Raw genomic sequence first — 26,123 nt, 5'->3', positions numbered from 1 at the left:
ATTTTTAATGTAATTTTGTGTAAAATAATAACATTTGGTGGTCCAAAGAAAAGAAAACTCAATTAGAGGACATTAAACATCAAAGCATTATTCATGCAAGCATATAGGCAGGATATTAAATATTCCTGTTGCTTTTTTAATCCTATTAAATCCATTAAATGCATTGCATTAAATGCAACCTTTTTTAATCTGATCAAATAATTAGTGCACAAGATAATGTTAAAAATCTACTGCATTTAACTTGAAATGAATAATCAAATTGAACACATTGCATAGCGGTATACAGTAACTACAGTAATTTGACAAATAATTCTTCTTCGCATGCATGCAGTGGGCCTGTGTGAGACAAGAGCAGTTATGATGGACTTCCTATTCCTGCCCATCCCATGTTATTTGCCGGTGCCGTAAATCACCCGACTGCTTTTTAGGCGGGTAATGTTTCATAGCGTACAGCATGATTATGGTATTAATAGACTCTAAATCTGCCTCCATCCCCAGGGTTGGCAGTATACTTTACGGCATTGACAGCATGCCAGATTTACGTCGCAAGAGGACCATGCCTATTGTCCGAGACTTGGTGAGTAATCACACCCGGCACGGTTATGTTTGACTGATGGAGCTTTAGAAGTCTGTATTAGCCAATCAGACCCATCGAGCACACGGTCACTAGTCCGAGTTTACAATCCAACACTGTCAGCAGAGCACATGCAAGATGGAGGTGCACACGTGTTTATGTTTTGATGCTATTTTGAGGCTTTTACGCTCCACCAGAGCAAAAGTAGGTCACCCGCCTGGTGTTCTCCACAATATCTGCAAATCAGTTCAAATCATCTGTCTTGTCTTTAAATGTGTAGTGCTCATATACTGATAATGAAGTGCTGTTTAATTTATGAGATTCTAGATGGCGAATGATTGATCCACAGCATCTCTGTAGTATGTTTCTTTTTATATTTTTGCATTTGTTAAAGGAACAGTTCACCTATAAACGAAAATGTGCTGTTAGTTTACTCACCCTCAGGCCATCCGAGATGTAGGTGAATTTTTTTTTTCAGTAGAACAGTAAAAAAGATTTTTAGCTGAAACCGTGGCTCTTGGTGATTCATAAATTGCAACCGGCTGCATTCAAAAAAGCATATCAAGGAGCACAAAATTAATACCCGTGGTTTATGAAGCGAAACTGAACATTGTTTACCACATTATTACCTGTAATCCAGAGCCAATCCAGAGCCAGAGCTGCTCATATCAGCAGCTCATCGGTCTTTGGTCTGAGTCGAACTGTTTCCTCAGTTTAGTGACTGTTGGAGGAACTGGAGCGCTGAATATGTTGTCAAAAACCAGCATCATAGGATCATATATGCCAGTATATTGACTCATTTCGAGTCGGAGTGACTATCAGGCATCTGAGTTTTGATTAAACTGCAAACTGCTTCAGATGCTTCAGTCTGATTTGGTGAACTGATTCATTCAGTTCACTATAAAGAATCGGTTCAAAAGAATGATCGGTTTGCGAACCAGACATCACTGTTTGCCTGAGGCTCTGGATTACAGGAAATAATGCTGTAAATAATGTTCAGTTTCTTGCACAGACTGATTGTTTCACTTCATAAGACCTCAATATATCATCAGGAGCCACGGGTATTTATATTTTGTGTTGCCTGATACAATTTTTTTGACTCTCAAAGTAACTGCAGCCATTGCATTTTTATGAGTCACCAAGGATCACAGTTTCAGCTAAAAATCTTCTTTATTGATCTACTAAAGAAAAGAAAAGTCTTCTACATCTTGAATGGCTTGAGGGTTTCATTTTTGGATGAACTGTTCCTTTAACATTTAGAAAGATTTCTTTTTTTTCTTGTTTGAGCTCTTGTAGTCCATGTCTTTGTGTCCATTGTTTCTTCTTGATTTTGTTAAAGCAAAAGTTTCTTAACCGATTGCATTGAGTTTTGTGTAACTGTTCAGCTTCTGAAGGACAAATGTTGATGCTGTATCTGTCCATATTTTGCATGAAATTAAAAACCAACCCTGTTTTGGTAAGTATTGGTCATCGTTCAGTTTTCTTTTGGTTTTTTGGCGTGTCCTGTGGTCCATTCCCACTTGGGCCCATATTGACGTATGGGCAATATTTTTCCGTGAGTTGTCAGATTTCTCTCCAAAACGCTTGTTTTCTACTCAGTCGATGCATTCGAAACCGAAATGTTGACAACTCCACCCAAAAATATATCTGAGGACTTCATTGACTTCTGATTTAATTGTGTGCCGTTTTAAATCCATGTAAAAGTGACGTGCGCCAATGAGCCTTTTACAGCGTGGATGAAGTCAGTGCTGTACCGGGTCCGATCTGGTCTATCCCATCATGCCTCTGTCCTCTGTTTCTGTCCCCTTGTTGGCTGTGTGATTGCTTCAGGGCAACGACAGTCGGTCGCGGGAGGGTGGGGATTGAGGGACCCGCCCAAACCGCAGCGGGGGCTTTATGTCAAAATTCAGACGATTCCATTGCCTGCAGCAACCCTCAGCAATTCAAGTGCATGTCGAGACTTACATCAACACTTGGCGTTCATGTAGAGGTCAAATCTACCCTATTTTCCTATGCACCCCTGCTTTAAGGGGCCGTTGGCAGCCTGCTTGGTCTTTACCACCATCAGGTCCAGGGTCAGATGGTAAAGACGAGTCCAGTATGGTCCGCTGTCCATGCCTGCCGATCTAAATATGGCTAATCGTGGCTTTTTTTACTTTTAACTGGCTCCCATTTCCCCCTCATTGACTCTTTCTTGCTCTCTTTCTCTGTCCTGAACTCTTTGGATCATGTTTTTTGAGCTGGCTTTGACACATGCCGTCTGGTCTTGTCTGTTTGTAGCAGTACTCGCAGGCAGTAGGGATATGTCAGGGTGCCTTCCAGTATCTTAATTAAACAATGCATGAGTGAACTGTAAATTTCTCCTGCATGTCAGAGGTGAGTTATTTAAGGATTGAGCCTCACCTCTGCAGCTTTCACTCTGATCTTTAGACCAAAAACTCGATCTGATTTTCTGCATGACGGCAGGTATGGCGTAAAGAGATGTGCTTACTGTGTGTAAACGACTGCTTGTCTTTGCTAAATGTCTAATTTTGTGTGTTTTTAATGTTTTCCCCTGCATCTGGAAACTCTAGGCCTTGGTAAGTCTCTTGCATTTTAATGAATCCAATGTTTGTCTACTTGGATACCTTCATCTAGTCAGTTGAATCAGCACAGATGTGTCCTTATCTGCCTATGGTATCCCACAATCCCGTGTGTGGTTCGGTGTTTGGTGGAAAGAATAAAATTACATTATTTTAGCTGCTAAATATGCTTAAAGTTCACTTTAATTTGTTCTAGCTCATTAGACATGAATTTATGGTGCCGTGGAAGCTTGTTTGAAGCCGTTTTCATTAGGTGGTTCCTTTTACAATGCTTTTTTTGACACAGCCTTTGTGTTAATAAAACAAGACAACAGAATATTGCTTTACATGTACAGCACTGTACATTACTGTACACTGTACAAGTTCAATGTTTGTGTTATATGGGCAGTAATTTCAAGACAATTCATATTTTCATCATTTGGATGGACAAATAGCACTGCTTGTTTGTTTTATTTTATTCATAGTTAATTGTTTTATATTTTATTTATTTATTTTATATTTAATTATTATATCTGTTTTTATACTATATTTTTATGCATTCATTCATATTTGTTTTTGAGTTTGCAAGGAACATTTTTCAGCATGCAAAAATAATAGAGATTTCTTTAATGATTTAAAAATGAAGACTTTTTCCATTTCATTATTTTTTTTATATTTAATTTGTGTATTTATTTATGCACTTATTTATGTATTCATTCATATTTGTTTTAGAGTTTGCAAGGGACATTTTTCAACATGCAACAGTAATAGAGCTTTGTTTATTTGACGTAAAATTTTATAATCTAAGCATGCATAATAGAAAATGTCAGCTCTGTTCCAAATCCTAGTAAGCCGTCTATTTTTTAAGCATTTTTAAGCATTTTGTGCTCATTTGTGGTGTTTAGGCTATTCTTAAATGCGTGCATTTTGATCACATTTTAAGGCAGGATTGCACGTATCCTTCATAGAGAATACAGTCCTATAAATGCATAGCTGCAAGCTCAGAAAAACATGTTCTTTCCTGTTAAAATGGGCTGTTTTTCCTTATATTTGCTTTATTTAGACAGCAGCACTAGTTTTATGATAGAGCTATAATTTTTCACTCATGAAATGTGAGCAATGAGCCCTCAGTTAGTCTGTCTGTTTTCCTTGTTATAGAGAAAGCAAGTCTGTCTCCTGAAATATTTAAAATCGCAGTAAACCTAATGAAATGAAAGCATATTACACAGTGCAGAATTTTCTTCTTTTCTGCAACATTTCCTTCTGTTGAACCTAAAATGAAGAGCTTTCTGAGAGTTGCGCTCTTTAGGGTAACAAGTGAATATAACTGATTTCTACCCTGTAGCATTTGTTGCGTTCCTGAGCGTTGTCTTTCTCACTGTTTCCTTTCTTGATTTCAGACATTGGCTGCTCGAAAGGCAGGCATTGCGTTTGGGCTGGTGAACAGAACGACTCTGAACAACGAGGAGCTGGTGAGCTTTAAACACACACATGCACAGCGCTTTCACCATATAGACTTGTGCATAAATCACTCTGTAAGCAGACAGTCAGAGTCTAATGAGGAGCAATCATGTGGCACTAATGTAACGCTCATGCATAAAGTCACAACTGATATAGAAACACATCAGAGCCAGAGGCAAAAACAAATGAACAAGATAGAATAGCTTTTATTGTCATTGCAAGCAGAGCAAAACAACGAAATTCTTAAAGCACCTCTGTGGTGTAAAAACACAAAAACATATAAGTATAATATAATGATAGAGACAAGAAAAAGGTTGTCTCAAAGTGCAAAAATTGTTGAGCAGCATATTAACTGATCAGTGTGCAATGACATTTTAGTGTAGATAACTGTTCAGGATGTTTATAGCTCTTGGAAAGAAACTTTCTGAATCTGCTTGTGTGAATTTTGGCTGATCTTTACGTCTGCCAGATGGCAGCAATTCAAACAGGCCATGACATGGGAGCAGTCTCTTGTGATGTTTTGTGCCCTGCTAAGATAGCGTGCAGAGGCAACATTCTCCAATGGTGGTAACTGGCAGCCAATGATTTTCTCTGCCGTTCTCACCACTCCCTGCAGTCTCTTTTTGTCAGCCACAGAGCAGCCTGCATACCACACTGTTATACAGTAGGTCAGAACAGACTCGACTGTTGCATGATAAAAGTGGATGAGCAGTCTCCTGTCCATATTATTTTTCCTAAGCACCCTCAGGAATAGGAGTCTCTGTCGTGCTCTTTTAACTATAGCGGTGGTATTGGCTGCCCAGGATAAATCGCTAGATATGAGGACACCTAGGTATTTAAAGGTCTCCACTCTCTCCACGCATTCTCCATTGATGTAGAGTAGGGCAGGGACTGAGTCTCGCTTCTTCCTGAAGTTCACTATCAGTTCTTTGGTTTTAGAGGTGTTCAGCACCAAGCTGTTTGTTGAGCACCAGGTCGCCAGTCTTTGGATCTCCTCTCGGTATGCAGATTCATTTCCAACTACGGTTGTATCATCCGCGAACTTAATAATGGAGTTAGAAGGATGGACAGGTGAACAGTCATGTGTATACATAGTGTACAAGATCGGGCTCAGTACACAGCCCTTTGGGGCTCCAATGTTCAGTGTAATGGATGTTGATTTGTGGAAGCCAAGTTTAACATGTTGGGAACGGTTCATCAGAAAGTCCTTGATCCATGTACAGATGGTTTAGTGAAAGCCCATGTACAACAGTTTGTCCATGAGAATGTCTGGTACGATGGTATTAAAAGCAGAGCTAAAGTGAATGAAAAGTATCCTTTCATAGCTTTGCCAGTGTTCTAGATGTTGCAGAGCTAAGTGGATAACCAAGGCAATGGCATCTCCGGTGGCTCGTTTAGCCCTGTAGGCAAACTGATATGGATTAAAAAAAAGATCTAATCTCTAATCTCAGTTGTCACAAAATAAACCCTGATGCACAGCAGCTACTCACTAAGTATATATTTATTTCATAAGCAGTGACTTAATACGCGTCTACTTACGTACAAAGTACAGTAAGTAAATAAATAAATGGACATGAAATATAGATTTAATGGAAATTATTTCTGTTAAAGACAAGATGTACACTACTTTACAATGTTCATAAAAGAAGTCTCTTCTGCTCACCAAAACTGCATTTATTTGATCAGAAATACAGTAAAAATGTGAAACATTATTACAATTTAAAATAGCTGTTTTCTATGTGAATATCTGTTAAAATATAATTTATTTCTGCGATCAAAGCTGTATTTTCTGCATCATTACTCCAGTCTTCATTGCCACATGATCCTTCAGAAATCATTCTAATATACTGATTTGCTGCTCAACAAACATTGATTATTATATATCTGATTATTATCAATGTTGAAAACAGTTGTGCTGATGATTTTGGAAACTGTGATTTTATAAATGTATTTTAGGCTTGTTTGATGAATCGAAAGTTTAAAAAGAGCAGCATTTATCAGTGTTAAAGAGAATATCGCTGTTGTATCCGCATTAAGATGCTTTCTGATTATTTGGGTGTTGATCGATAATTCTCATTTGAATTGAATTCTTGTACTTTAATTTCGACGGAGGGGCCAACGCCCTGAGAGAGGAAAGAACGTCTCAATCAATAGAAGAAGAATAACTCTTCTTTTTTCCAGACCTTCTTCCATCCCATTAATTGATCCGCCGAATAAACGGCCCAGAATGACACGGTGTGATGTGATGTTCAGTTCTCTGTTGTGACAGAGAGATGCAGGAATTTACCCGAGCTGAAGACTAACACAGCCTGGGCATTTTCTGCTTATGTGTTTGGGGAGTTTTAATTATAACATGATGTGCATTCAGGCACAGAATGGACATGCTGAGTAATTTCCTATTTCTTTCTCTCTGTTTTTATCTACCAAAAAAGAAAGAATGCCTTTTTTGACAACAAAATTACCTGGATGTGCATTGGGCGTGTAATGTAGGATTTATCTGTTTATTTTATAACAGAGCGCAACAGTCAGGCTCCGGATATAAAAATCCCATTCATTTTCACCGAACTGATTTTTAACAATAACATGTAGATCAGTAAAGACAGACATAATATGAGCTATGAGGTTGTTAATGAATAGTATATGCTTCTGCATCAGCTTGCATTATTTCAAATTATTATTATAATCATGTTTAACAGCAGAAAGCTTGGTGACAAACTGCATTACCTATGATTCTTCAAAGAAATCTCCAAAGAAATCTGTGTTGGGTATTGTGATTTTATTTTATTTATTTTGTGTGTGCAATTTGGAAAAGTTGATCTGCTCTCTTCACTGCTCAAGACAAATGTCTCCTTATGGAGACAATAAAGAACTGATTAAGATCAAGATATAGATAAAGATTAATCAGACAGTCAAAACAAGCTAGTCATGCCAATATGGGAAAAATGAATGGGAAAAATACTTTTAGAAACAAGTGTAGTCTATAACTATTGTCCTACTGCAGAGAATGATGGGAAATGTAGTTTAGTCACGCAAGCCTGTTGCCTCATAAAACAGCTGAATATTTTCTGAATATTTTTTTAACAGTCATATTTTCTAAAAAAAACCTAAATAGGTAGTCCACACAAAAAAAACGATCAAAAAAGAAGACATTTTGAAGAACAGACAGTGTTTTTGCATCCTCACAATGAAAGCAAGTGGGGTCCTGTGCTGTTTTGGACCCTATTCACTTTTACTGAAATAGGTTTTCAGGTTTAAACAACAAGAGGGTGAGCAAATGATAACAGAATCGTTATGTTTGGGTGAACTTGCTTTTTTAGAGCTGCACAAAATGCATTCATAGATATTGTGGTGGTTTCTAGGGAAATACTTGATAGCATAATGTCAGACATCATGGATCTTACAGTGATTTGACTGCACTAACCTAGCATTAAAACTGTGGCTGTGACTAGTTTCAACCTTGATTTTTCAACCCTGTTTTTTGTGGCATCAAGTTTGGAGGAAATCTAGCGATTCCCGCTAGTCTTACAGCATTGCGGTAGTGTTTTTCTCATCCCGTTATACAGTGCAATCATTGCGGCATGGGTTGAAGGCAGCGTTGGCGAGTGATAAATAGACAGGTCAGAGTCAGGCTCCGATGGGCCGGTCCATTCGCTCTTAATCCAACACTAGCAGTCTTCTGAAGAATAGCAGCAGCGCAATCACTCTTTTAGATGCACATGTTTCCAAATAGCCTTTGACGGGTCTTAGACCTAAAAAGGAGGAGGGTCAGATATAGAGAGCTGGCCGGCAGATTTCTAAGTAGGCCTAACAGATGTCTGAAGACTTTTAAATGCATTAAACACAGAATGTAAAATACGAGAGAGAGAAAGAAACAATGTGAGGGGGTTGAGGAAGAAATTACTGCAGCGACACAATCCCTCCGAGAACAGCGTGCCGAAAGCAGCCCATATGCTTAAGAAGACACCGGAAAACAAGGACAGAAACTGTTATATTACTATCTCCGTCCTCAACACTCACAGCAAGAGGGAGAAAAATCAACTGAGAGTGTTTGGATTCGGTCCGTGACATTATTCAGTGAAACACCTCAGTCAGTTTTCTCCTGAGATCATGTTAGTCAAGGTTTTCTGTGCCAGAAACATTCATTATTTAGTTTTACTTGACCAGCATTCTTTATTCTCTTTGACTCTTTGACGTTTTGTGCTGCTGTATCTTTTATGCAAATGGTCTCTTTGCAGTTTTTGGTCTTTGCATATGAGTAACAGGATATATCAGTATGGCTTGTTTTTTATAAACAATAAATTGTAAACACAAAGTCACAATAAATGCAAATGTTAAACAATTATATGCTTTCAATATATTGCAAACCATCCAGCTTTGCAAATCAAGAGGTCCATCTGTAGCATTTAGATTGGCTAAAGTCATAATATGTTTCACTATATAAACATCTTACTATTTCTTCTGCTGCTTTGCAATAATAATATTATCCATCCTAACAAGCTGTTTTTGTGGATTGGTTTAGAAAAAGGTCTTCTGGAGGAAGTTATGAGTGCTGAAATTTGATTTCTCACTATATGAAGCCTTGTGCAGAGATGCGAAGCTTTAGTGTCACATGATCCTTCAGAAATCATAATAATGTGCAGCTCAGGAAACATTTCTGATTATTATCAATGTTGAAAACAGTTGTTCTGAATAATAGTTTTGTCGAAGCCAACATTTTTTTTTCTCCATGATTTGATGCATAGGAAGTTCAAAAGAACAGCATTTCTTTGAAATTGAAATCTAACATTATAAATGACCTCACGTTTGATCAGCAATGCATCCTTGCTGAATAAAAGTATTACTTTCTTTCAAAGAAAACCCTCAGACTTTTGAACAGCAGTGCTCATGATCCGTACAGATGCAGTTAATCGCGTGGCATCACGGCATTTCCAACACCTGCCGTGGCCTCCAGCGCAGAAACACATCCCAACCAAAAACGTCACCGCAGGGGGTCTGGAAGCGGAGAGCTCCAGGCGTGGAGGACGCTTCCAAACATTTCATTGGCTGGTGTTTCTCAGAGGACAAGCTGCTGTTTTCCAACAGTTAAAGGCTTAGTTCCTCCAAAAATGAAAATCTTTATTTAGTCACCTTCAAGTCGTTCCAAACCCACATGCTCGTTTTTTTCCTGTTGAACACAAAAGAAAGTGTTTGGTACGTCGTGAGTGTTGTCGTTTTGGGGTTGAATGATCTGTTTAAGATGCTGTGAGGCGTTTGGGTCAGCGGCTGTGTGTTTGACAGATGATTTAATTCTTCTGTCCCTCTTTTCTGCTGGAGTTTGTGACACTCCTGACCGCTTTGTTCAGCGTGAGCGATTACTCCATGAATATTCCCTCTCTCTCTGGCTGATAGCCCAGTGTTTAATTCAGAGGATAACTCATCTGGTTGCTCCAGAGTCGCTAGATTAAATTGGAAAGTCCGTTTCCGTTTTTGCCAGCTGTTAATTCCTCCTTATTTGCATAACTTTACGGGCCGAGCATGTAACGGCCAGCAGCAATCAGACCTCATAAATGCAATATATATATATATATATATATATATATATATATATATGAAGTTGATATGACAAACATAATTAAATCTTTTTGATCATGATATGTGTTTGTGTAGGGATGAGTTCCCTTCCAGGAACTCGAGCTGCGTCGAACGCTACGGGGAACGCCCTCAGCGTGACCGCGCTCTGAACCAGAGTGTAAAATGTCCAATGAAAGGGCGAGACGTCATAGGCGGTGACGTCACTGACCGGAAAGCATATAAGCACGTGCGGTGGAGCCGGCGTTTGCTTTTTGTCATTCAGCAACCGCTTCTCTGTCTGTGTGTATTGTCTTTGCATGTTGTGAGTCTTATTTAGTGTTGTTTGTCCTGCACAATCACTTAAGTAGGCTCCAGCAATATGTGCAAGCACTGGGGCGATAGCAGATCGCATTCTGGGCTGTGTGTTCCTCCCTACACAACATTATATCACTGCTTGGGATGCACGCAGTCTGTGTGTGGTCTGCTTCAGAGCAGAGCGCGCAGATTCAGCTCTCGAGGGAGCTGACTGCCCGTTTGTGAGCTTTTTCATTTCTTACGCCTGCTCTCTGAAGGCTCTCTTTGAAAAAAAAAAAGAGAGGAGTGAGTTTCACTAGCCTTGAATGAAGACGGGCGAGCCCGTGTCTTCTTCCTTTCCTAGACCTGTCTTCCTCCGAGGAGGTGGACGCGTCAATGAAACAGTGCTTGCACAAGCATATTATGAATGAGAACGGCGCGCAGTCAGCTCTAATAAAAAAAAAAAAAAAAGGGGGCTGGTTGTGTTTCTCTCCGCTGTACATCTCACATTCCCGCCGCTGCTGAGGCACGGCGGCGAGTGTGAGTGCGGGGATCGCAGCGCGCGTTGCCGAGGCGACGCGTGCGTTATTCTCATTCATATCAGAGCGATGCCCCGGGTGGAACAGACGCTCGCGAGCTATCTGTCCCCTTGTGTGGCGTTGTCTCTGAAGGCTCGCGGCTGCAGGTCAGGCTGGTGCGTGTCTGCACACCGAAAAAAAAAAAAAAAAGAGAGAGTGTTGCAGGCGCACCAAGCTGACGTACCTGCTTAGAGAGCTGGATGAGGGATTGGGCTCAACTTGATTGAATTATAAGTTGGTCTCTGAGCTCCCTAGAAACGCTGTCTGTGGTCGACCCTATCTGACATGAAGGAGAAGATAGGGTTTTCCTCATGGACGCCCCGCTTGCGCCTTCTGGCCTGTTCGGCGACTACGTCAATTACGTCGTCGACAGGTACCAGGAGGCTCGTAGACAAGCGGCGGCGTTTCAGCGGTTTCTCCCTCGCCTTTCTCCAGCTCAGGGGGCTGCTAGGCGGGAGCAGCCCTCGCCGCGTGCCAGCCCCTCTTTAGAGAGGCGCAAAACAGAGCGTGGCTACTCACACCCCACCGAGGTGGGGCCGTGGCAGCTAACGCTCTGGGTCGGGGACCTCTAAGGCTAAGCCGGATCTGCGGACCGTTCTTAAGTCTAAGGGGGTTCTCGGCCAAGAAGCCTACGGGCGTGGGAGATCAGTCTGCCAACCCTGCCAGAGTTCCAGGGCGCAGCTGGCTCCAGCGAGCAATGTTCTCAGTTCTTCCGCCCCGAAGTGTAGCGGAGCTGGGAAGCTTGCCACCCCTGCGGGGGTCCCTAGAGCTCCTGGTTCGGCCGTCTCCTGCCGGTCCTCCGCTTCAGGGCACCGAGCCAGCAGCTCTAGGCACGCCAGAGGCCAGTCTCGAGAGACTGGTTCCCTTAGGAGACCATCAGGCAGCGTGGGAACTACTGCCGATGTGTCTCTTTGGGTCCTGCCTTGCAGGGTCTGGTTCTTCAGCTTGGTCTTCCTAGGAATGACGCGGGTCTGAGGACCGTCATTCATTAGGGGGCTGAGGCTGAGGCAGTCCTGGTGCTGTGCCTAGGACTTACGAGGGCAGACCCCTCTGGGGCAGATCGGGTGTCCGTCTCCCCCAGTGCCCTCGGGAGAGCAGTCTGCCAACCCTGCCAGAGTTCCAGGGCGCAGCTGGCTCCAGCGAGCGGTGTTCTCAGTTTCTTCCGCCCCGAAGTGTAGCGGAGCTGAGAAGCTCGCCACCCCTGCGGGGGTCCCTAGAGCTCCTGGTTCGGCCGTCCCCTGCCGGTCCTCCGCTTCAGGGCACCGTGCCAGCAGCTCTGGGTACATCAGAGGCCAGTCTCGAGAGACTGGTTCCCTTAGTAGACCATTTAGGCAGCGTGGAAACTACTGCCAATTGGATCTCATTGGGTCCTGCGTACTGTAGAGAAAGGCCTTTTGTATTCAGTTCGGCGCTCCGCCACCGCCTTTCAATGGGGTGATTCCCACGTGCGTGGTCCCACAGCAGGCTCTGATCATGGAACAGGAAGTAGACACTCTCTTGGGGAAGGAGGCCATCGAGGTGGTCCCTCCTCACGGAAGAGAGTCCGGGTTCTACAGCCGGTACTTCATTGTTCCAAGGAAGGATGGTAGATCTGCGTCAGTTGAACCGCTCAGTCATGTCACTGAAGTTCAGGGTGCTTACACTCATCAGTCGTGTCTCAGACCAAGTCCGAGGACTGGTTTGTCACGATGGATCTAAGGACGCATATTTCACGTCTCCATCCTTCCCTCTCACGGGAAGTCCCTCAGGTTTGCTTTTAGGGGCAAAGCTTACCGATATTGGGTTCTTCTCGTTGGCCCTGCACTCGTACCCCGCATTTTACATCAACGATTGGTTGATTCTGGCTCGATCAGAGCAGGTGGCGACTCGGCATCGAGATGTCGATCTCGCGCACATGAAGGGGTTGAGACTGAACGTCAAGAAAGTGTGATTTTCTCCAGTAACGAGAACCACTTATCTAGGCGTGGTGTGGGATTCGACCACGATGCAGGCACGTATGTCTCCTGCTCGGAGCGAGTCGATCCTCACCTCAGTCAAGAGAGTGAAAGAGGGCCAGTCACTCACTGTCAGGCAGTTTCAGAAACTGCTGGGGCTCATGGCAGCTGCGACCAACGTGATTACTTTTGGCCTGCTGTACATGAGACCCCTACAGGGGTGGCTCAAGACCAAGGGGTTCTCCTCGAGGGGAAACCCGCTTCGCATGATCAAGGTCACGCGGCGATGCCTACGTGCCTTAGACATGTGGAGCCAAGCTTGGTTCTTGTCTCAGGGCCCGGTGCTGGGAGCCTCTTGTCGCCGCGTAATGCTAGTGACGGACGCATCCCTCACCGGTTGGGGAGCGGTCATGAGTGGCCACCCTGCCCGCGGTCTGTGGAGCGGTCGCCATCTAACGTGGCATATCAATTGTTTGGAAATGTTGGCCGTGTTTCGTGCACTCAAGCACTTTCTCCCGGACCTAAGAGATCACCATGTGTTGGTGCGCACCGACAGCACAGCGGTGGTCTCTTACATCAACCACCAGGGAGGTCTGTGTTCGCGCCCCTTGTACAAGCTGGCGCACCAGATCCTTGTGTGGTCCCAGGGCAAACTTCGCTCGCTCAGAGCCATCGATATCCCTGGGTATCTCAATGTGGGAGCAGACATCCTGTCGAGGCAGGGGCTGAGGCCCGGGGAATGGATGCTTCACCCCGAGGTGGTGAAGCAGATATGGAGGTTTTTGGCTGTGCGACTCGAGAGTCAGCGCTATGCCCCTCTAGTTCCTCCAGCTCCTTTGGACTGCACGCTTGGTACAGACCTGGCCGAGGCTTCGTCTGTACGGTTTTTCCCCGATCGCTCTGCTCCCGGGAGTTCTGGATGGCAACAGGGATCTGGTGAACAGGTTGGAGACGGGTTCGCCCTATCTCCTCCTGCATTCCCCAGATCTAGCGCTCTCGTTCGTGGAAGCCCGCGTGTGCGGTTCTTCCCCCTCTGAGTGAGTGCTCGCTGTTGCAGCGCACGTTGCCGAGGCGACGCGCGCATTACGTGTGGAAGTTCTGGCCTCTGAGGGGGCGCAGCTCATAGCTTCCGGTCTCTCAACCGAGGTTGCTGAGACCATCTTCCAATCCAGAGCTCCCTCTACAAGGAAACTGTATGCCCTGAAGTGAAAATATTTCACTTCTTGGTGCGGAGACCGCCACCTTGACCCAGTTAACTGCCCGTTTGGTACAGTGCTGCAGGTCCTGCAGGCCCGTTTCTCCGCAGGGGTAACTCACTCCACCCTGAAGGTTTACGTGGCGGCTTTATCGGCCTACCACGCCCTTCTCGGTGGCCTTACAGTGGGTCGACACCCCCTGGTTACAGGTTTCCTCCACGGTGCGCTGAGGCTGAGGCCTCCTGTACGACGTGTCCCTACGGGGACCTTGCTGTGGTCTCTTAAGAGAGTGGGGATTTGTAGGCCTTTCATGGCCCCTTCTTATCTCGTCTTTGCCCCTGGTCTGGCCAAAGCGTTTTTCTACCCTCGAGCGGGTTATTTCCTAGATCCCCTCTTCTATACCACGGCCTGTCGTGCTGCAGGCCCTCAGTCCTCCTCCCTTTCGGGAGCCTGACCAGCGAAAGCATAACTGTGTGTGTCCAGTGCGAGCACTGGACGCATACGTCCACAGAGCTGCCCTGTGGAGAAGGACGGACCAATTGCTAGTTTGCTTCGGTCCTCCTAGGCAGACCCTTAGCAGGTGGATTGTGGATACTATTTCCTTGGCCTATGAATCTTCAGGCATCCCTTCGCCTCTGGGGCTTAAGGCCCATTCAACTAGGAGTATGGCGGCCTCCAAGGCCTTTCTGGCAGGGGTTTCTATGCAGGATATCTGCAATGCTGCGGGTTGGTCCACGCCCCTCACCTTTGTTCGGTTCTATCACCTTGATCGTATGGCCACTCCCGGCTCTTCTTCTCGCCCTCGCTGTGCTCCCAGTGATACACACAGGGCAGGTATTTGGAAGTCTGGTGGCGTTGGCATCTCGTTCCCCGTAGCGTTCGACGCAGCTCGAGTTCCTGGAAGGGAACGTCTCGGGTTACGTATGTAACCCTGGTTCCCTGAAGGGAACGAGACGCTGCGTCTCTAGGCCATACTTCCTGTATCCCTGCGAGCGGTTGCTTCATTCCTGGAAGCAAACGCCGGCTCCACCGCACGTGCTTATATGCTTTCCGGTCAGTGACGTCACCGCCTATGACGTCTCGCCCTTTCATTGGACATTTTACACTCTGGTTCAGAGCGCGGTCACGCTGAGGGCGTTCCCCGTAGCGTTCGACGCAGCGTCTCGTTCCCTTCAGGGAACCAGGGTTACATACGTAACCCGAGACGTTTTGTGGCAATACAACACATATATGAGAATAATAAAGGAAAGTTTGCAGAAATGTAGCATTGCATCGCTGTCTCAGCAATGGATGCTCTGCAGTGAATGGGTGCCGTCAGAATGAGTGTCCAAACAGCTGATAAAAACATCACAATAATCCACAAGTAATCCACTCCTTCAAAAAGAGTGTCTGGTCTGAATCAGAAGAGACATCTGCACAGAGCAAGCAGCGTTTACAAGCTAAAACAGCTTGTTTTTTAGCTTGATTTGAGCTTGATTTGTGCAGATTTCTCTCCTGTTTCAGACAAGATGATCTTTTTGAAGTTAAAATGTCTTGATGGATTTTTTTTCTTACAAACACACAACTTTTGTCTTCTCCAGATGTTAACTGATGGACTGGAGTGGTGTGGATTATTGTGATGTTTTAATCAGCTCTCATTCTGACGGCACCCATTCACTGCAGAGCATCCATTGCTGAGACACTGATGCAATGCTACATTTCTCCAAATCTGATGAAGAAACATTCAACACAACTCATGCATTAAACTTTGACTTCATAAGTGGATCTCAGGGAAAAGTTAATTGACCAAATGTATGATGTGACCCATTTAAGTGTTTAATATAACAGACAACCACCATTAATCATTCGGTAGAGTTTCATTTGTGCATTATCATCTATTTTTTCACTTGGTATTTGATGCTGTTGCTGTTTTGTACAGTTTGTCTATTTTTAGGTTTACTTTGCTAATTAGCCTGAATTTTCACTCTGCACTACTTTTAGTTTGCTTTTTCATTAATACCCGTTTGTACGCTGAAATCTCGGCAGCTCTTAATGTAATGACTCTGTGGGCGGAGAGCAGAACACACGTCTCAGCAAAAGTGCATCATGGGAAAGGAAAGTGCCGTACATCACCAGCCCACCTCTCCTTCACTCTCGCTCGCTCTTTGTCTTTTCCAGCTTTAAAAGGACAGATTTATGTGCACATTAATTCTGCTCTTTTATAAGGATACAGGACATGCGGTTAGATTCTTTCCACCACTTCTGCCTGTGAAAGCAAACTATTCACAACGAAGACGAATGTCCACTGAGCGAATTCCACTAAACCTGTCAAGAACATGACTTCAGATTCAAAAGAAAGAATGAAGGAATAATACACTTATAAATATGTTTCTGTTTATTTTGGGGTGAATGTGGCATACTGTGCATGTTCTTCACAGGTTTGGTTTTGTGAGATTCACCCTGCTAGTCTCAACAAGGACAGATTGAAAACACTGTGTGGGCTTCGCATGTGCGCTATAATTAGTGAAATTAATATCAGCATGATATCTTAAAAAAAAAAAATACAATATTATGATTTTCTGCACACCAGCTGACCGAGGCATCTGTGAGTGTTTTGTTATGAGCGGAGATCTTGAACTACAGAGCATGTATATGAATCTGATTTAAGAAATATATGTCAGATTAATAATTGTGATATTATGCACTTATATATTGATTTTGCTGGAGATAGTGATTGTTCTGAAACTTCCCAGTATGGTATTTTTCATGTGTTTCGTTAAAAATATGTGTAGGTAAATATTGCTATGCATTTTTATTCTGATCCATATAAAATAAAATCCTTAAATATTAGTATTTAAATCAGTAATTTTATTTTATTTTTTATTTACTTTTTAAATTAAGTGTGTAATATTATATACTGTATAATAGTACTTAATAATATATGTTTTTATATATTATATTATATATAATAATATATTTTTAATGTATTTTACTACAATTTAAACAATCCACGTAGATAAAACAATAAAATATCATTACTAAGTAAAGTAAATGTTAACTCAAATAAAATTTAAAAAAAGTTAACTTATTTGATCTCAGATATCTGCCAAAACAACACTTGTTATTTTCATTTAGTTTAACTTGATGTACTAAAATAAAACAGAATAAAAGCTATTAAAAAACAATAGATAATAAAAGTTACAAAAACATACAGCAAAACTAATAAACTTATTAAATTAAACTAAAATGAAAATGAAAATGGAAAATACAAAAATACTAATTAAAAAATTTAAAAACACTAAAATAGTATATCAATGATAATAAATAACACCGACAACAACACTTATTGAAAAAAAGCAACTTTAAATAATTTCAGAGCAAATACAAAATACCAAGATATCTTTTTTATTTTTTTTACATTCTTGATGCTGATCTTTCTCAAAGTCGCAGTGTTGTTCTTGGTAGCTTCTCTAAGGAGCATCCTAAAAACAGGTATAAAATTGATTTATGTTTTTTAAACCACATTTATTACAGCAGTAGTGTGCAAATTGAGTGATGTGATCACTACGAATGCTCCTTTTTCTTCTAAGACTTTCATTGATTTGAGAAAAATCTTCCTTCTTGCTGTAAATTCTCTCTCTTTTCACAGAAACTGCATGTGCTCAGAAAGACCCTGCAAGGGCTGATCTATCCCATCTCCTCCACCACGCCCCATAATTTCGAGGTGTGGACGGCCACGACACCCACCTACTGTCACGAGTGTGAGGGTCTGCTGTGGGGCATCGCCCGGCAGGGCATGCGCTGCACCGAATGCGGGGTCAAATGTCACGAGAAATGCCAGGACCTCCTGAACGCAGACTGTCTGCAACGTGAGTTATTCAGATTTCAGCCCTCTTTACCTGATATCAGGGCTGTAAATGATTATGTAAGCAAGATGGAGAAGGTCAAATCCATCTTTAGAGAATGCAATTAAAACTTCTCAGTCGATCATCACTATTACTTCGGCATTAAAATGGATGTAAAAGTGCTTGAGAAATAAATGCTAAAAACCAGTCCAGATTCCACAGTTTGGTTATTTGTTTATTTACTTATTTACGATTAAAAAATGCAGAAAGCTTGTTTATTTAGTGTCTCTTCAAATTCTGAAACAACCTTTAAACAAGAGATTAAGAACAAAAAAGCAAATTACAACCAATAGGACAAAAACACAAATGAAAAAAAAAGTATTTCAGGTAGGTTTAGTATTCAAAAATACCAGATAAAAAAATTAAAATGGTAATTGTGACTTTTTATCTCACAATTCAGATTTTTTTCTTGCAATTCTGAGTTTATATCTTACATCTTAAATCGTGACTTTATTTACACAGTTCTGACTTTTCCCCCCAGAATTACGAGGAAAAGAGTCTAAATTGTGAGATAAAAAGGCACAATGACCTTTTTTACTCTGATAAACTCAGAATTCCAAGACAAAAACACAGAATTGCAAGATATAAATGCAGAATTGCGTGACAAAAACGACCAATTCGTGAGATAAAAAGTCACAGTTACCTCTTTTATTTTTTTATTCGATGGAAAATTTGTAAGTTGTAAGCTCAGAATTCAGAGAGAAAAAAGTCAGAATTGTGAAAAAGTCAGAATCTCTCAATTGTGAAATATAAATTGCGAGAAATTTGAGAAAAAATGTCTAAATTGTGAGATAAAAAAAATTGCATTTGCCCATTTCTTTTTTTTATTACATGGCGGAAACAGGCTTCCATACAAAATAGTTACAAAATTTGGTAGCACTTTACAATAAGATGAGGAAACTACATTAGTTCACATAAACTAATAATTATTTAATCTTAGTTAATGATAATTTCAGCATTTAATGCATTATTAAAAATCTAAAGTTGTGTCTGTTAATATTATTTAATGGACCTGGGCTAACATTAACTAACAAAGTAATTTTATTAACTAATGTTAACAAAGATTAATAAATTCAGTAACAAATGTCTTGCTCATTGTTAGTTAAAATTAGTTAATGTATTAACTTATGTTAAAGGTGCCATAGAATGAAAAACTGTCTTTACCCTGGCATATTTAAATAATAACAGTTCTGTACATGGAAATGACATACAGTGAGCCTCAAACACCGTAGTTTTCTCCTTCATATGTAAATCTCGTGATTAAAAAAGAGCACTGAAAAACAGGCGAATCAGAACATAACACCGACTGTGACGCAACAGTCAGGATCACTACGCCCCCAACATTTGCATAAACCCGCCCTTGTTCTAAGCCGGCCGAACCATCAGAAGCTCTCCAGGTATTGTAAATAAACAAGCGCGGACAACAGCGAAAATAACACAATTAATGTTATGTTCCAGGCCGTGCAGGGGGTGTGAAGTGCAGGGATGGGTTGGTGTCTGTATTCAGAAAGGCACAGAAAGCAAATAACGCGAGCCACTAAAGGGACATGGTTAGCTCCTTGCTAGCGGTAGCCTGTTACAGTACATAAGATTTCACTCTCAGTAAGGAGAGATGAGGATGATGGCGAATGACTTACAGATCCTGAGCACCACTGACAAGCATCTGATCTTGTGAAATGTGTGGTAAGTACTGTTGCTCCATAATGTAAACATAGTTTGTGTGATCGCGTCTCTTGAAAGTGAACTATAACGCGATCGATGGATCGTTCAAAAGCAGTTTCAATGCCTCGCATATTAATAACGGCTCCCTGATGCCCGCGTTTTATATACAGTATAATTACCCGACGATATAACTGCGAGAGAAAGTATTTAAATATATATTTTCCTCCCTGTGCTTCCTTCTTGCTGATGAGCCGTACTGTGAAACAGCCAATCAGAGCAGAGCTCATTATTATTCATGACCCTGCCAAATAAGCCAATAACAGACCGTTTCATTCTAGGGAGAAATCCTAGGGTTGTAAATGGACATGTAAATTCGTTTCTGGAGATTTTTTGCCCTTACCTAAGCCACATACCTTCTGTGTAGATATCAGAGAACAATTTAAAATACTGTATCAATGCATTCTATGGCACCTTTAACAAATGGATCCTTATTGTAAAGTGTTACCCAAAATTCTATTGAAAAGAAGTAATGAAATGTAAAATAAAACACTTCACTACATTAATTAATTAAATATACTGATCCTTATTAAAGCTACTAAAGTTATTCAGTTTCTCCTGTCTTTTGTTGTTTGAACATGTCGATATCTCAGTAGCACTGCTCTTTTTTTATTACTTTAGCAGTTAGTGGTAAATTATGCATCAATTATGCAAAAAAAAAAAGATTTTTGTGTCGCCACAATCACTGAATCATGAAAAGCTGCAGAAACTGAAAAACACTCCACAACTACACTTTAGCATTGTAACAGTGAGTTGTGCATGGGCGAACACTAATTTTTCTTCAGAAAATGTAAGTCTGCTTTATCACGCTGCAAGCCCATAAGCAGTGCTCATCATTTTGAAGTGCCTTTGTCTGTCTGTCACATCGCATGTCAGCTCTCGGCTCTGACGGTTTGCTTTCGGCAGCTGTTTGTTTTATTGTTTCTCTGGTCTGCCATTGAAACAGTTCGGCACTAAGATAATAACCGATTTCTCTTCGGTACGACTCGAGTGTGCAGCGCAGTGCTCTCAGACGTGCGCTAAAGTCAGACTGTGGCTGAGATATATGGGATGGAGTTCCCTAAACCTCACAGACGTGGCCGTCTGCCAAAGACACAAATGGGTCTGTACACAGAGAGATTTATTAAACGAGCCATCAAACACATCATATTTAGAGTGTGTGTGTGTGTGTTTAAATGTGTGTTTGGGTTGGCTTGTATGGTTTGTGAAAGAAAAAACCTCCGTCGCTTTCAGATCACATTTGGGGCGAGACACCAATAAACTGTTTCTCTCAGCCACGCTGTTTTATTCCCACATCCAGCGCCTCTTGAACACTCTTATAAAGCTTTCGCTTGGTGTTTATGATGCTTCTCTGAATGAATGATTCATTTTAATAGGGTGCCGAGAGATACCGTGAGTCATCTGTACTCCACTAAGTCATCTAGAGATGTGCAATACAACATATACTTCAAAATCAACTAGACTAAATGCTATTAGCTCTAAAAGGGACTATATACAGTATATGTAGAATTTAGAAACCTGTGTTATTAGTGACACCGGTGGCCGTTAAGTGAACTGCAGTCAATAAGTTCTCTTCACTTAGAAGTAATATTTGAGACAAAGACAAATAAGTTCGCCAAGACAAACTTTAGGTTGGCTTGGGAACGCCTAGATTGAAAGTTGAAGCTGTTGTCAAAGTTTGAAAGTTTAGAAAGGTAGATATTAGATAGATGTTGATAATCATGTTGCTAGCATGATTTAGGACATTACTAGCATGTTTCTAGCATGGTTACCATGTTGCTAGCACATTGCAAACATATTGTAGCAAGTTGTTAACACGATTTAACATGTTTTTTAACATGATTAGCATGTTTGAGCATGATTAGCATGTTGTTATGTTAATAGCATGTTTTTAGAATGATTAGCATGTTGCTAACGTGATAAGCATAATGCTAGCATGAGTGTCATGTATGTTTTTAGCATGTTGCTAGCATGCTTTTAACATGATTAACATGTTAAAATATTGTTAGCACAATTGACACATTGCTAGCATGGTTTAGCACATTGCTAGTATGTTTTAACCTGATTAGCATGTTGTTAACATGTTGATTACCAAGTTGCTAGCACATTGCTAACATATTTTAACATTTTGTTAACATGTTTTTAGCATGATTCGTATGTTGCTAGCACATTGCAAACATATTGTAGCAAGTTGTTAACATGATTTAACATGTTTTTAACATGATTAACATGTATTAGCATGTTTGAGCATGATTAGCATGTTGTTATCATCTTAATAGCATGTTTTTAGAATGATTAGCATGTTGCTAGCATGTTGGTAACGTGATAAGCATAATGCTAGCATGAGTGTCATGCATGTTTTTAGCATGATTAGCATGTTGCGAGCATGCTTTTAACATGATTAGCATGTTAAAATATTGTTAGCACGATTGACACATTGCTAGCATGGTTTAGCATATTGCTAGTATGTTTTAACATGTTGTTAACATGTTGATTACCAAGTTGCTAGCACATTGCTAACATATTTTAACATTTTGTTTACATGATTTAACATGTTTTTAGCATGATTCATATGTTGCTAGCACATTGCTAACATATTGTAGCATGTTAACATGTTTTAGCATGATTAGCATGTTGTTAGCATGTTTTAGAATGATTAACATGTTGCTAACATGATTAGCATGTTGTTGGCATGTTTTCTGACAAAACTGTAGGTGCTTAGAGGTACGTTTATGTACACGGAAATAATTAGGATCCAGCAGGATGCGTTTTTTCTATAACTTGCATACTGTTTAGGGCGGACAGTGTGCAAATTGTAATGTCAGCTCATTATCAGCAGTGATAATGTAAGAACACATGTACCGTAAATCACTCCACAGGTGCTGTGGAGAAGAGCTCAAAACATGGAGCCGGAGACAAAACCCAAAACATCATCATGGCTATGAAGGAACGGATGAAAATCAGGGAGAAGAACCGGCCCGAGGTGTTCGAGGTGATCCAGGAGATGTTTCAGCTCTCGAAGGAAGATTTCAACGCTCACCTGAAGACGGCCAAACAGGCTGTGCTGGAGGGAACGTCCAAGTGGTCTGCCAAAATCACCATCACAGGTGAGCAATGAGTGAATCTCACATCACCTAACAACAACATGAACATATTTCACACAAAAACCAAAATGAGAATTAGCGCAATGATAATGTCACAATGCATGCAAATGTAGACATTTGATATTTTTGAAATATTTTATATAAAACTATTATTGCTGTAGAATTACATGAACTATACCTAATTATAAATTATTAAATTAAATGACTATATGATATAAATATATTTAATGTAATTTAACAAAAAATATTATTTAGATAAAATATGTAAAATATATATATTTTTTAAACAATTATTTTTGGGATTAAATATGGGCCGGGTGTGTTCTTGAAATTTTTTATTGTATTTTATATTTATTTACATTTATTCATTAATTCATTACATTGATTATTTATATTTATATATTATATTTACATAGGACATTTTATATAATATGTACTATTAAATGAGAAAAAATATATGAAATATATTAGTTTAATATTTTAGATTAAATTATTATTATTCTGAAGAATAAATTTATAATATATATTTATTATTTATTATGCTTATTGTAATAATATATTATATACTTATACTTAATGTACAGATTTTATATAAACTATTTATTGTATTTTATTTATTTATGTTTTTGGTTGGTGGTAAATATGGTTATGTTATATAATAGGTGTTTCACATTGTAAAATGTGAAAAAATATATTAAATATATTATCTGAGCATGTTCTTGAAGTTTCATTTTATATTATTTTATTATATTTTTTTCTTAAGAATATTATCATTATTTATTTTATTATTTTTTTTCTTTTAATAATTTACTATTTATTATGATTAATATAATACTATATTATATTAATGTAACAGATTTGATATAAAATGTTTTATTTATTTATTTATTAGTTGTTGGTGTTATATATAAGTTTCCTGAGATTCACTCTTGTGTGTGTCTGTGCGTCTCTGCAGCGAGGAAATGCTGCTCAGTTTAATTTGGGAAATGTGCCGAGAGTTTTGGTCTTGTTTTCTGACAGCTCAAACCGCCAGACGACAGCAACCATCTGCTGTGGACAGAAACCTAGGCCGTCGCAGCCGTTTCTCTGAGTCATAAAGAACCGTATCTGTCCATCTGCAGATGCACGTCCTGGCATTGCTTTGTTTCAGTCATATTTTATCTTCCAGAAGCCGCTGTATTAGTTCAGCTGCCTGCAGGTAAAGTTTGCTCTGTGTGTCCGTATCAGTGATGCTCCTTCACCTGACTTTGAGGGTCAACAGAGACTGTGAATTATTGCCAAGCTTGCAACGCTGCCAGAGTGTCAATAGAACACAGAGAGAAAAACAGCTCTCTGCTTTAATTTATCCTGGCGTACGATCGAATCTCCCGTTTTGGAAAGTATTCATACAATGATTTATTTATTAAGGGCTTCATAAACACTGGCCTCTGTGAATTGTGATTTAGTTTGACTGATGCATTAGCCAGGTGACCGTACACTTCTATTTCTGTCTTGTTTTGCAATAAAATGTTCACATGGACCAGCATTCATACATTTTTTCCTTGAGATGTAAAATGCTTGTTTCAGAGAATCGACTTGAATGACCTTTATTTGATCAAATTTACAAAACAAAACTTCTTTTCTTGAAATAAATGTATTTTTATTACCCGTTGACCAATTGTTTTTTTTTTTTTAAGTATAAATCAAATACATTATTCTGTTGTTTATTATGTAAGCCTGTTTTCTCCACGGAATTAAAAAAAATGGTAATTGCAACTTTTACTCTCACAATTCAGACTTTTTTGTAATTGGAAGTTCATATCTTGCAAATCCGAGAAAAAAGTAGAACTGCAAGATATAAACTCAGACTTATTTCTTCGGAATTCTGAGTTTTTATCTTGAAATTTAATACAGTTTTTCTCTGAATTCTGTTGCAGTTAAATTTTTAATTTTTATTTTGCCACAGAATTTCGTTCTCATAATTAGGACATTTTTGTCCCTCACAGTCCTGAGTTTATATCTTGCAATTCAGACATTTTTCTTAGAATTGTGAGATAAAAAGTCACAATTACTTTTTTTAATTTATTCCGTGGCAGAAACAAGCTTCCATAGATTATGCTTAATGCAAGAAATGGGATAATTTCTAAAAACAATGACTTATAAAGTACTTCTCAAAATTTGAATTTCTCAAGTATGTTTATCATGTTTTAAGGATATTTGGATTTATTGAACAAGAAACAAAAACATCCTCAATAGGAGATTAGTGTTTTTGTTTTGTTTTTTCAGTACAGAGATAGATTGTTATGCCATGAGCCAACAAACAATCTGAGCATCACTGTGAGACCGACGTGACACGAATGTGAACACATCTCTGGAAACACACACAAACACTCAGAGACGCCGTCCTTCTTTCATTCCAGCTAAACTATCCGGACTATATTACCCTCTTCAACCGGCCCGGTGACATTGCACCAATCTCTGTCTTTCTCCAAGCCCAAGGATATATGTTCCCTGAATAATTTAGCACCCTGCTCGTTCATAATTAATGAGACGAGAGCTTCCTGTGAACTACTATTGGCTCTGTGACGAATGGCATCCCCATTGACTGAGTTCAGTGCCACTCAGGCTACACACTGCTTTTATGTTGTATTATTGCACATTTGTCTGTTTTGAATTGACACTTTAGTTATTAATGGTGCCGTACATACACACACATACACACTAGACCTGACTGATGTTCAAGGATAGATTGTGGTCCTACACTGAAAAAAAAAAATTGCTGTAGAAACTATTTTCACTTAGAAATTGATAGTACATTACACAAATAAATAAAAAGAAATGCAAGTAACACGCTGAATTAAACGTGAATTTTTTGAAGTAGGTAAACTGAAATAGTATTTTCTTATAAAACATACTCCACTAATCTTTGTTTTATTTACAACATTAAAAAATATATATTTTTTAGATTGTATAAAGCCCCTGAGCCAGTGTTCATTTTTAGTATCATTGAGATACTATTTAAGAATTTATTACTATTTTGAATTAGTTTTCATTTTATATTTTTGGTTTTCTTTTTTATATGTCTGTAAATAACAATTGTTTATTTTAGTTTGTGCTATTTTAGTAATTAAAGTAATTGAAAATGAGAAATGTTTCCTTGGTAACTAGCTGAAATAAAAATAAATGTCATTTGTTTCAGTTAATGTTTATTTTATTTAATGTAATAAATATATATATATTTATTTATTTAAGTTTTTAGTTTGAATTAACTACTATAACCCTGCTCTGA

At 39.9% G+C, this 26,123-nt stretch overlaps 1 protein-coding gene across 1 annotated transcript in view; it reads left to right on the top strand.

The window, feature by feature from the left end:
• Window positions 1-26,123, top strand: part of LOC306888170 (protein unc-13 homolog C-like) — a gene marked incomplete at its 5' end in the record, with an annotated part of 162,650 nt that overhangs the window by 12,021 nt on the left and 124,506 nt on the right. Inside the window, 4 exons of the mRNA XM_079446334.1 lie at window positions 499-577; window positions 4,536-4,607; window positions 17,777-17,996; window positions 22,631-22,858. Of these exons, the coding sequence (XP_079302460.1) occupies window positions 499-577; window positions 4,536-4,607; window positions 17,777-17,996; window positions 22,631-22,858 (599 nt within the window). The remainder of the gene's footprint in view (window positions 1-498; window positions 578-4,535; window positions 4,608-17,776; window positions 17,997-22,630; window positions 22,859-26,123) is intronic.

The sequence above is a fragment of the Barbus barbus genome, assembly GCF_936440315.1.
Source record: "Barbus barbus genome assembly, chromosome: 22".
Lineage (NCBI taxonomy): Eukaryota > Metazoa > Chordata > Actinopteri > Cypriniformes > Cyprinidae > Barbus > Barbus barbus.
Note: the sequence above shows the minus strand (reverse complement) of the source record. Positions and strands in the feature narration are given on the sequence as shown.